This window comes from Pantherophis guttatus, chromosome 14, assembly GCF_059756535.1.
Source record: "Pantherophis guttatus breed Tessera chromosome 14, ASM5975653v1, whole genome shotgun sequence".
In the NCBI taxonomy this organism is placed as follows: Eukaryota; Metazoa; Chordata; class Lepidosauria; order Squamata; family Colubridae; genus Pantherophis; species Pantherophis guttatus.
The window spans coordinates 3615353-3627565 of record NC_142076.1 but is presented as its reverse complement, the minus strand read 5'-3'; the positions used below and the strand labels follow the sequence as shown (position 1 = coordinate 3627565).

Genomic DNA, 12213 nt, shown 5'->3' with positions numbered 1-12213 from the left:
CATACATACATATATCCTACATACTACATACATGTAATAGGGCTGTATTGTTACTGTTATCCTTCTCATCTTTCCTATTACCTATTCCTTTAGCATCTTATCGCTATCGCTTTGTTTGTCTCTTGTGATTTAGGTTGATTGCTTTTATTTAATCTCCTATGACTGTCACTCAGTGTTGTATCCTATAATTTATGACTGTATTATGATTATGATCATGATTTATCACATTGCTTGTATGTACACTGAGAGCTTCTGCACTGGAGACAAATTCCTTGTGGGTGTCCAATCACACTTGGCCAATAAGGATAGAGCAGAGCAGAGCAGAGCAGAGCAGAGCAGAGCAGAGCAGAGCAGAGTACAATACAATACAATACAATACAATACAATACAATACAATACAATACAATACAATACAATACAATACAATACAATACAATACAATACAATACAATACAATACAATACGGGTTAGGGTTAGGGTTAGGGTTAGGGTTAGGGTTAGGGTTAGGGTTAGGGTTAGGGTTAGGGTTAGGGTTAGGGTTAGAATAAGCTGGAAGGGACCTTAGAGGTCTTCTAGTCCAGCCCCCTGACTGGACTGAAGCTGAAGCAGGAGAACCTATACTATTTCAGATAAGTGACTAAATTCTATTCTGTTCCGTACCGTTCCATTATTCTATTTCTATTTCTATTTCTAGCCCAACAATGTCTTTCAAGTCCTGGTCAGAATCTTTTCTGTACCATTAGTGGGGCAGCTCTTCATGAGCCTCTGAGCACCCAAACTGGGACACGCTCTCTTTGGCTGCAGCAGGAGGCAGGGGGTAGGTGGGCTAATATTATGCCTCCTCTCCTCATGAGATCAACTTCAAAAGGCCCACCAGTCCAGACTTCCTCAGCTGGGGAGCCTTGGTGCTTTCTGAGCTTAGATGCTGGCTTGCAGACATATCGTTACCCTGCTAAGTAACATCTTCAGTGCTAGAAGAGAGTGAGGCTCTCACTGAAGATGTTATCTAACCAGGTAACAAAACGTCTACAAGCAAACAACTCAGAGAGCACCAAGGGCTCCATAATTCAACCCTGAGTTGGAGAGATTGTCTTCTACTGGTACTTCCTCAACCTCCTACTCTCCACATAAGTTAGAACTACAATTCCCATCTGCTATGATGCTGGAAGTATGGAGCTTTGGTGTTAGCCTCAGGTGTAAAATGTTATTATGAGATGGTTTTCACTTATCTGAAATGGTATAGGTTCTCCTGCTTGAGCATAATCAAACAATGGAACAGAAGTTGCCTTCGGAAGCTGTGGGAGCTTCATCACTTGAGACTTTCAAGAAAAGATTGGACTGCCATTTGTCAGAAATGGTGTAGGGTCTCCTGCTTGGGTGGCGGGTTGGACTAGATGACCTATAAGGTCCCTTCCAACTCTGTTAATTTGTTATGTAGCAGGGGGCTGGACTAGAAGACCTCCACTCATTCTATTCTATCTTATGATTTATGTTCTATGACTGATCATTTTCTTGTTTGTATGTACACAGAGAGCTTCTGCACCGGAGACAAATTCCTTGTGTGTCCAATCACACTTGCCCAATAAAGAATGTTCCTATTTCTATTAGGAAATATTTCTGTCTCTTACTTTTGGAAATTAAGGCACCTGGTTTTCTGGAAATACCTCCAGGTCATTCTTCCTGCCCCACTTCTACCGTCCAGAACCTTTGTAGCAGCTCTTTTTAGCAAACTGCTAACGGTTCCTGAGCCGTTCCTTGGAGAGTTTCCCTTACCTTCCTTTCCAAAAACCATCTGTGCACACCTACCTTTTTTAACTGTGTGTAATATTTTGTTGTTAGTTCATAGAATACGGACAGACACACACATGTTTTTTCACTGTAGGAGGTTAGCACCCACCCCTCTCCTAGAAGAATGAAAAATACTAGGAAATATTAAAAAGGCAGAATATTATACCTCCCCGGATGAGAAAAGGAGAAACATGCTCTTGGAAAGCGTTCTCCACCTTTGTTAATAGCCCCAGAAAGACTGGTGCCATCCTATCTACAGGACAAAAGGCTGGGCCAGCTTATCTACAACACAAAAACCTTCACCCTCAGGACATAATAGGATTAGCCCTCTACCCATCTCATCACATGGCACCTGGGAAGATTACATCACCCAGCGGGATTCAATGAAGCCTGGGACTCAAGACAACCTACAAAGTTGCCCCTGCATGGCCCCATGGGAGTCTGACAACCAATCAGAATACATTTATATATATATAAATATATATCCACCATTAAACCATCTTGGTTCAGTTCCAAGTGGGGAGAAAGACACTGGAAACATGGAAGCTGTTTGGAAAGATGGTTTAATGGTGGATAGGACAAATCTTCACACACAAACACACATTGCAATCCATATTTCACGCACTATGAGGATACTATGAGCTGCTGGACAGTCCAGAAGTGGCACCCGTGGGTGCAACTCACCAGCATCAGATGACTCAATTGCCAAGGACTTGTAGCCAAGGAACCTGGCAATCTTCTGCTGGCAGTGGGCCTGCTCCTCATAGGTTAGCAACTGGTAGATGAACTGCCAGATCACCTGCTTGGAGGGGGTGTCCAGGACAGGGTAGACATCCACAATCAAGGTGTCAATGTTCCTGAGAGGACAAGGAAGGGAGCAAAGACTTATTTAGGGCAGAGGGGGCTGGGAAGAAAATCCAAATCCAAGAGAAGATCACATGACCATTAGAGAAGAGCCGGAAGAGGCCTGAGGACATGAATACAAATAAGAAGCCCCCAGATATCCACTGTTCGGCCTGGACACGCTGAATGGAGGGGAGACATCCCTTCTCCAGCCACTCGACCCACTCTTGAATTGTACTTCATGTTAGGAATTGAGCTTCACATTTTTCTACTGTTCCACAGGAATCTGTCTTCTTGTCAGTTACAATAATCATGGACAATTTAAAGAATTTGGGGGGAGAGATACTGAAGGGAAATGGTAATAAGATCCTGATTGCTTATTTGTACCCTATGACTATCATTAAGTGTTGTACCTTATTTATTTATTTATTTATTTATTTTTCATATTTGTATACCGCCCTACTCCCGAAGGACTCAGGGCGGTGAACAGCCATAATAAATACAAATACATATAGAAGTTAAAAACTATTAAAAAACAGATTAAGTAATTTAGGCTCAAAGATTAAAACATCCAAATTTATCTAAAGAGGTCTAAAACCCGATTTAAAAGCCAGTTTAAAAGCCAATTAAAAAGGGAGAGTTAGGCCAGACCAGCTTGTTGGAATAGAAATGTTTTCAGGGCACGTCGGAAAATGCGTAAGTCTTGGATGTTTCGTAACTCCGGAGGAAGCCCGTTCCAGATGGTAGGTGCCCCCACAGAGAAGGCTCTCCCCCTGGGGGCCATCAGTCGACATTGTTTGGCCAACGGCACCCTGAGGAGTCCCTCTCTATGGGAGCGAACTGGTCGGTGAGAGGCTATTGGTGGCAGGAGGCGGTTTCGTAAGTACCCTGGTCCTGAGCCATGGAGCGCTCTAAAGATAGTAACCAAAACCTTGAAGCGCACCCGGAAAACCACCGGGAGCCAGTGCAGCTCGCGCAGGAGGGGGGTTACATGAGAGCGCCACATTGCTCCCATCACCACCCGTGCGGCCGCATTCTGGACCAGTTGGAGCCTCCGGGTGCTTCTCAAGGGGAGCCCCATGTAGAGAGCATTACAATAATCCAGGTGTGAGGTGACAAGGGCGTGAGTGACCGTGCGTAACGAGTCCCGATCCAGAAAGGGACGCAACTGGCGAATCAGGCGTACCTGATAAAAAGTCCTCCTGGCCACGGCCGTCATATGCTCTTCTAAAGACAGCCGCGAGTCCAGGAGGATGCCCAAGTTGCGAACCCCATCTGTGGGGGCCAACGACTCGCCCTCAATAGTCAGAGATAGCGCCAACTGACTATATCGGGACGACGGAAACCACAGCCACTCGGTCTTGGATGGGTTGAGTCTGAGTTTGTTCCTCCCCATCCAGATCCGTACGGCCTCCAGGCATCGGGACATCACCTCGAGGGCATCATTGGGGTGGTCTGGGGTGGAGATGTACAGCTGGGTGTCATCAGCGTACTGATGGTACTTCACCCCAAAACCACGGATGATCTCACCTAGCGGCTTCACATAAATGTTGAATAGAAGAGGCGAGAGGACCGATCCTTGTGGCACCCCACATATAAGGGGCCTCGGGGTCGACCTCTGCCCCCCTGTCAACACAGACTGCGACCGGTCAGAGAGAAAGGAGGAGAACCACTGTAGAACAGTGCCCCCTGTTATGATTCTTGATGAATATATCTTTTCTTTCATGTACACTGAGAGCATATGCATCAAAGACAAATTCCTTGTGTGTCCAATCACACTTGGCCAATAAAGAATTCTATTATATTGTATTGTATTGTATTGTATTGTATTGTATTGTATTGTATTGTATTGTATTGTATTGTATTGTATTGTATTGTACTGTACTCTACTCTACTCTACTCTACTCTACTCTACTCTACTCTACTCTACTCTACTCTACTCTACTCTACTCTATCAGGGTATACTGAATAATACCAGAATATAATATACTGGAATACTAAACTAGATGATGCCCTGGTAGACTTACATGCTGTAAATATTTGTTTCCTGTAACACGTACATATATACATATATATATTGTGTCTTTGTAGTTATAACACAAATATGCCACATTAGACCCTTATATTTGTATTCCTGCAACTAACTTCCTGCAAGGAAAATATGCTGTTATTAGGGTCTGTAAAGTATCTGGCATTTGTCAAAACAGATGTTCCTGCCTTTTGATTAACCGTCTTATCTCTTACCCTCATGCCCAGCACGTATCTCAGAGTGGAGATGCTATCTGTGTTGAGTTCCATTCTCTTCACACCAGGGGGCCAAATGGCCAATCAATACAATGACAGTTTTGGGGGAAAAAAACCCTCTCTGAACTAATGATAGATCCCTGAAAACTAAGATGTGTTCAAAATGAAATGCTGGCAAAACTGAACGAAAGAGCATAAAAATGTAATAAATGAATAAAAAATACATAAATAAACAAAACAGCTGGAATAATTTTGGGTATCGGAGACACCCTGCAATAAGGATTGGGGGCTCCCCATCTTTAGTTTTCCTCCCCTCCCACCAAATGTTATCTGCCACTCAATATCCACCAATCATGCTTTTCAAACGGGATGGAGAAGGGCTGGTGGCAAAAGTTGGCAGATGGCTGGATCAGGGGTTTCACGCAAGTGTTTTATTGTTTGCTTACTTCTTTATTGTTTAGTTAAGTTTAGTTATACTACAAAACTTGGCAGTGATTTATAGTAAAGCAAATTTATTTTACAAGGCAAACGTGAGTCATTAAAAACACAACATAGCTGGTTAAATAGCAAATGGTAATATGACAATGCCATAATTATTAAGATGTACAGTTAAAATCAATAGTTGAAATCCAAACTTCAGAACCTTTTAAAAAGTTGATTTTTGTAGGCCTTTTCAAACGATAACAAAAAAGTCAGTGATCTCTTTGTGACAACAAAGAAGGCAAACTTTCTCAGATAATGGTACAGACTTGCCTAGTAGTGCAGAAATTAGACTAGATGTCCTCCAAGGTCCCGTCCAACTCTGTTATTCTATGTTCTATGTTCAATCTCTGGAAGAACAGATGTTCATAACGAAAGAGATGTCCTCTCTCTCCTGAGTCTAAACTGCACGGGGTTTTAAAGGTAAAAGTTTAAAAAAGTTTCCATATTTTGCCCGGAAGTGAATTGGCAGTCAGCATACCATATTTTTTGAAGTATAAGACACACCGTTTTTCCCCCTAAAAGGGGGTGAAAATTTAGGTGCACCCACTGGCCCCCACACTTTGGCCTCTGCCTCTCAGCAGTTACCTCCTTGCAGCAAGCAGCAAGCAGCAAGAAGAAACAGCTCCTTTCAACTTCAGCACAACCTCATTAGCACAAGTTCATTGGATCGGCCTCCCAACTCTCAGCTGTTTTGCTCTCAGCTGTTTTGCGTGGGCCTCTGCTGCTTGCTGCAAGGAGGTAAATTGCTGGAGCAGATTTTTTTTTCTTGTGCTAATCAAGTTATGCTGAAAACAAAAATGAAAGTAAAGCAGGCTATTTGCTATTTGCTATTTGCTGTTTGCTGCAACGAGGCAAAATTGCTGGGAGGCAGATTTCTTTTTCTTGTTTTCCTCACCAAAAAAGGTAGGTGCGTCTTATACTCCGAAAAATATGGTAATGCCTTACAACACAGGGGTAATATGGAGAAGTCTCTGTAGGCGTATAGATGGAAGCTGATAAAATTATGTCTGTGTAATACATGTGGAAATAATCTTGGGAGAGGGAGGAAGAGCTGCAGGCTAAATAACCATCATGCAAAACGTAGCTCAGCCCACAGATGGAAAAGAGGTATACAAGAAAGAATAGGCCTGGAAGGGACCTTGGAGGTCTTCTAGACCAGCCTCCTGCCCAAGCAGGAGAACCTATACCAGTGTAGGGTGTAGGAAGCATTTCAGAAGGGATCCTCCTTAGTTTTCCAGAGGGAAAAGGAAGAGAGATGAGCAGGGAGCTGGACTAAAAGACCTCCAAGGCCCCTTCCAGCTCTATTCTATTCTATTCTATTCTATTCTATTCTATTCTATTCTATTCTATTCCATTCCACTCCACTCCACTCCACTCCACTCCACTCCACTCCACTCTCCACTCTCCACTCCACTATTCTATTCCACTCCACTCCACTCCACTCCATTTCACTATTCCATTCCATTCCATGCCACTATTGCATTGCATTGCATTGCATTGCATTCTATTCTATTCCAATAAAAATAGGGCTAGTCCTTGTCTGGACTGCCTCAAAGGCCTGGCAAGATGTGTAAAGGCAGCTCTCCGAACTCCGCCACTGTTTTGCATGGCAGTTCTCAACCGCGGCTCTTCTTCCTGTCTCCCAAGGCCATTCCCACATGATGCTTCACCCTGGCTGTGGACTCAATCTTTGAAACTAAAGGGTTAGGCAAGCTTTTCACTTTATCTCCATGCCAGAGGAAAGCTTTGCTGAAGCTGATTCAGACATTCTTCTGTGACTGGAGACCAATCTCCAGCTCTGGGCTCCTGCCCTGAGCTCCTCAAGCCCCACAATTCCTCCCCAAAGCTGTGTGGGGCTCAGTCCAAACGTAGAGCCCAAGCAAGAAGGAGCACAAGGGAGCAGAACCTGGTGAACCTTTCACTGGGATAGACGGATGGAGTCCCCACCACTTTACCTGTGCTGGAAGAAGCTCTCCAGTGCTTTGCAGACTGTGTAGCGTTCTGCTGGTGTGAGCAGATGTTCCAGCTGCTGGTGGAAGGTCCTTCCCTGGATCTTGATGCTGGAGGGCAGGATCTCAGCGACCCACTGCAAAGAGGTGAGGGCTGAGGAGGAGCTGGGTGTTTCGGAGGACTCGCCATCTAGGCACAGGAAGCAAATCTCTCTTAAAACAGAAGACAAACCAAGTTTGCACTTAAATCTGTGGAGCCTATTGGTAGGATCTGATTTTTAAATCAGAATAAACATGCGTCTTTGATTCTGTATGAAATATATGGAATGTTTCTTAAGAAATTGCAAAGGGAACCTTACTACTTCAGGTAGTCCTCGACTTACGACAGTCTGCTTAGTGACCATTCAAAGTTGCAATGGCACTGAAAAAAGTGATTTATGACCATTTTTCAGAGTTATGACTGTTGCAGCATCCCCGTGGTCACCTGATTTACATTCGTTGATGCTCCAATATATCCCTCAGATTATGCTGGTAATATTCCATTATGCTGCGTCCTTAGAATGTTTCTCAGCTTTTCTTAAGCTTCATTTTTGGTCCAATTTTGTGATTGTTCTAACACTATTATGATCTCCCTTCCTTGTTCATCTAGTACACAGGTGTCAAACTCGCCATGTCTCATTGCTGTCACGTGACATTTTGTGACGTTTTCCCCCTTTGCGGAGTTGGGGTGGGCATGGCCCGCGTATGATGCATCCGGCCCGTGGGCTACCAGTTTTACACCCCTGATTAGTAAAAAAGCCCTTTTATTTTTCCCATGGGATCAAACCATCTTTCTTGAGCCCATATAAAGAAAATTGGGGCTAAGGACATGTAGGCTGTTCCATTTATATGCCAATAACAGTAATTGGCATGTTTGAAAACAGAACCTGTAAAGACATCCCCATTTTGTAACTTTGAAGCGGGAACAGAAATTCAGCAGGAATCTCTTGCTGTGTGGCCTCATCCACTGGCTAAAGATGAAAGTTCCTGGAGTTTTCAAAAGTCCCGAATATCCTGAACACGGGTTTTGGACTCTCCCAGGAACTAGATTCCAGACCTATTAACTTTAAAGCTTAAGGAAGGGGAAAAGAACCATTTGTGGAAACAGGGCCAGGGGAAATAGCAATAGCAATAGCACTTAGACTTATATACCACTTTACACTTTACAGCCCTCTCTAAGTGGTTTACAGAGTCAGCACATTGCCCCCCACCATCTAGGTCCTCATTTTACCCACCAAGGATGGAAGGCTGAGTCAACCTTGAGCCTGGTGAGATTCGAATTGCCAAATTGCAGGCAGCCGGTAGTCAGCAGAAGTAGCCTGCAGTACTGCATTCTAACCACTGCGCCACAACGACTCTTATAAAGATGAAGACAGCAGACTAGCCTTCCAAGATTATGACCAAGCCTTTGCTTACCACTGGAAAAGCTAACAATGCCTTCTTCAACCACAAGGGTGGGCATTGCCCCACTGCCTTGTAGCATGGACACCACCTTCTCATGGGAACAGTTCCTGCGGAACAGAACACAGGATCAATCAGGGACAGAAGAAGCACCAAGAGGGCCTGTAAGAACATCGGTGGGCTCTACGTAGACAGGGGAGTCGTTGGCGAGAGTTGAAAAGATGTGTCCAAGCCAGCTCAGGGACAGAAGGACATCAAACCCCAGAGATAATTGTGGGGGAAAGCAAAGAAGCTGCTAATTCACCTCATATCCAGGCCATTCAGGAACAAGATTCTGTCGCCAGCTTTCAGGGATGCTTTCTCAGCTGGACTCCCTGCAAAGACAAAACAATCAATCAAACAAACCCACCACTCTTGGAGGACTCGAACCAGTAGTGGGATTCAGCCGGTTCAGGCCGGTTCAAACAAACCGGTAGTTAAATTGCTGGCTGTCTCCTCCCCAACCTTTCCAGGAATCCCCACGGCCCATGTTCGCTTCAGGGAAACTTCAGGGAGGCCTACTATTGTGACCCAGGTCCACATAGTTGATATTAAATGCAAAACAGTTCCAAAAAACGAACAGATTTTATTAAAACAGCTGAGAATTAACTCATCCTCAGCATAGTCCAAATTAAATGAAAGCAAAGTCCTCAAAACACCAGTTTATTTTATTTATTTATTTTATTAAATTTGTATACCGCCCTACTCCCGAAGGACTCAGGGTGGTGAACAGCCATGAAATAAAACATATAAATACAAAATTTAAAATAGAAATAAAACAAGTTAAATAAATTTGGCTGAACCAGTCTTCAGTTTATCTCTGACCTTGGGATAATTATGCAAACTGCCAAAGGCTTTTCTTGGCAACAGTTCAGGAACAGAAGAAATAACTACAGCCAAATACGAAGCAAATCTCTCAACGGTTGTTTTCCGGCAAAGAGGCCAAAAGCCGTTGCTGGTCTTTTAAGCCTTATGGGAGGGGCCAATAATCTTTTGGCCCTACTCCTGAGTTGTCCTCTCTGCTTTAGCTGCTCCTGCCTTCTGGCAGCTCTTCTCATACGTGCACTAGGAACAGGCTCCTCCTGTTCCTCTGCCTCTCTATTGTCAGCCTCTGGAGACTCTGGAGTCCGTGCATCACTCCCCGATGGCCCTGGCCCCATCTCTGTCTCTGACGCAGAGCCCTAATCTGGGCCTTCCCCAGCCTCCAGGACTGGCCCATGTTCTTCCTCAGCCTCATCGCTGTCCGACTCCGCTGCCAGCTCCGCAGGCTGCTGGCGGACCACAACACCTACTAGGCCCAAAATGGGGCTCAAGAGGGCAGCGCATCCCCCCCCCATGGCTTCTTTTTGCTCCCATGGGGGTGCAGAAGACCTAATGCTGCCTGTCACACCCCCTGGCCACACCCACCATGGCCACTCCCACCCAGCCAGTCATTAGGGCAGAGAGCCAGTTGTTAAATTATTTAAATCCCACCACTGACTCCAATGCTGCTCTATTTGCAGAATCTGCCAGGGTCACGAAGGCACATCTCTCCTTTTGGCTGATCCCTTCACTCCCAAGATTTTAGGCAATTCCAGCACCATATTTTTTTTTTCTTGCGTAGAATCACAAGATCCTGGAAGGGCACCCTCACTAGCTATCAAACCAGATTTTGTACTGAGCTCCATCTGGTGACCAAACATAAATCTTTCATTGTTTGGAAATTGACTTGATGGTGTTGGACCCTACAGGATATCTCTACTTCCTATTATTCCATATTCTGTAAAAAAGAAAAAGAAAAGAAAAAAGCGCATCCTGTGAAGCCAGACTCCATTTTGTAACATTCTGGGGTAACAGAAACATCTAGAAGAATCCAGCTTCGTCTGTGACATATGTTCTTCTGAAGACAAAATCTGTATCCCATACATAGTGTTGGAAGAAATATCCAGGTCCAGTTCCAAGCTAGGAGAAAGACACTGAAAACATGGAGGCTGATTGGAAAGATGGTTTAATGATGAACAGAACCACCAAGCACATGTGATTCTGGGCAGCTGATCACATGGAGTTGAGAGAGGGTGGCTTTTATATCTTCTCTTGGGCTTTACACTTGAGCTTAATGTTCCTGTACAAGAACATGTATTCTATTGGCTGTTATCACACTCCCATGAGGCCATGTAAAAATCCTAGGAATTTGTATGAGCTAAGCTTGGTTGAAGTTTGGGCTGATGAAATGAAGGGGCTTGTTGGGCAATTCCTATTGTGGCTGAGGGCTAACCTTACTTTTGTTCAGACCTTGCCGCAGGGAATTTGCTTATGAATAGAGCTAGCTATCTCTTTATCTCTTAAGTGCTGACAACTGCTGTGGGTTATTAAGGAAGATGGGGGCTGCTTTCCAAGAGCATGTTTCTCCATTTCTCATCCAGGGAAATATAATATTCTGCCTTTTTAAAAATATTTCTCAAAATATTTCATTCTTCTAGGAGAGGGGTGGGTGCTAACTTTCTACAATAGCATTGATGTGTCACCTCATCCTGTTTTTAATAAGACATCAAGATCTACGTACACAATCTGGTTTATTAAAGGATAGGAGGGTTTAGCTGCATGCCGAACTACACACAAGGTAACATGTAGTGAGAACAGAACATTTACAGTCGCAGAGAAGAAGATTTCTCCGATATTCATGCCCTGGTTCAGATTGGGAAACAGCCCCAAAGTGGCGATACACTCTCACACCTAGGATGTTGGGAGATCTGGATGAGTCCACCAATTTTGCTCATAAATTTCATGGCCCCTGACCTCATTCACAGGCATGTGGCGGCCTGAGTCCAGAAGGATGAAACGGTGTCGCCAGAGAGGAATTTTTACTCTGTGTTCCCACCTAGTGCAAATATACACAATGTGAAGCCACCTGTAGCTACAAAAGTGGTCGTGGTAGGTAGTGTAGTTTTATTTGTAGATAGAGCAGGAAAAGGATGAAATTCGTAGGAGATCATGATCGAATTACTTAATTAAAATGAACAAGATTTCACTTGGATACCATTGAAATTGAATTAAATCATATTTTATTTTTGTTCTGGTTGCACCCATTCCCTTGCCCTGGCTGCATTTCCTTTGCAGAGGCTGGTAGATTAGGAGTACCCAGAAGAGAGGCCAGAAAAGTCAAAATAGTGGCCATCACCATGTAAATTACTCTGTTCTTTCACTTGCTGGAGTGACCCCTGGATTTCATTCAAAGGACAAGTGCACCCTTAAAACATAGTTGCATACTTTTGAAGAAGACACTGGTCTGGGTCCGAGGGAGACCACTGTGCCTCAGATAGCCGGATGTGAGTCCCTCCTTGTGAGGTGGGGCCGTGGGGTTCAGATGGGCTTGTTGCTTACGTACCTGGCTCCCTGCCGCGTGGCAACAGCCCTACCTGAGCTACTCGACGTGATAGCCACGGTGGCA

The 12213-nt window shown here is 44.4% G+C and overlaps 2 protein-coding genes across 4 annotated transcripts in view; one reads left to right on the top strand and one right to left on the bottom strand.

The window, feature by feature from the left end:
• Nucleotides 1-12213, top strand: part of LOC117667384 (hexosaminidase D-like) — a 256224-nt gene that overhangs the window by 53188 nt on the left and 190823 nt on the right. The gene's annotated exons all lie outside the window — the stretch shown is intronic.
• GRID2IP (Grid2 interacting protein) overlaps nucleotides 1-12213 on the bottom strand; it is an 86694-nt gene that overhangs the window by 41594 nt on the left and 32887 nt on the right. For all 3 annotated transcript variants that reach the window (XM_034420568.3, XM_034420569.3, XM_034420570.3), the window contains 4 exons: nucleotides 9052-9121; nucleotides 8763-8857; nucleotides 7314-7497; nucleotides 2473-2645 (listed from right to left, as the gene is read on the bottom strand). In XM_034420568.3, coding sequence (XP_034276459.2) covers nucleotides 2473-2645; nucleotides 7314-7497; nucleotides 8763-8857; nucleotides 9052-9121 — 522 coding nt within the window. The remainder of the gene's footprint in view (nucleotides 1-2472; nucleotides 2646-7313; nucleotides 7498-8762; nucleotides 8858-9051; nucleotides 9122-12213) is intronic.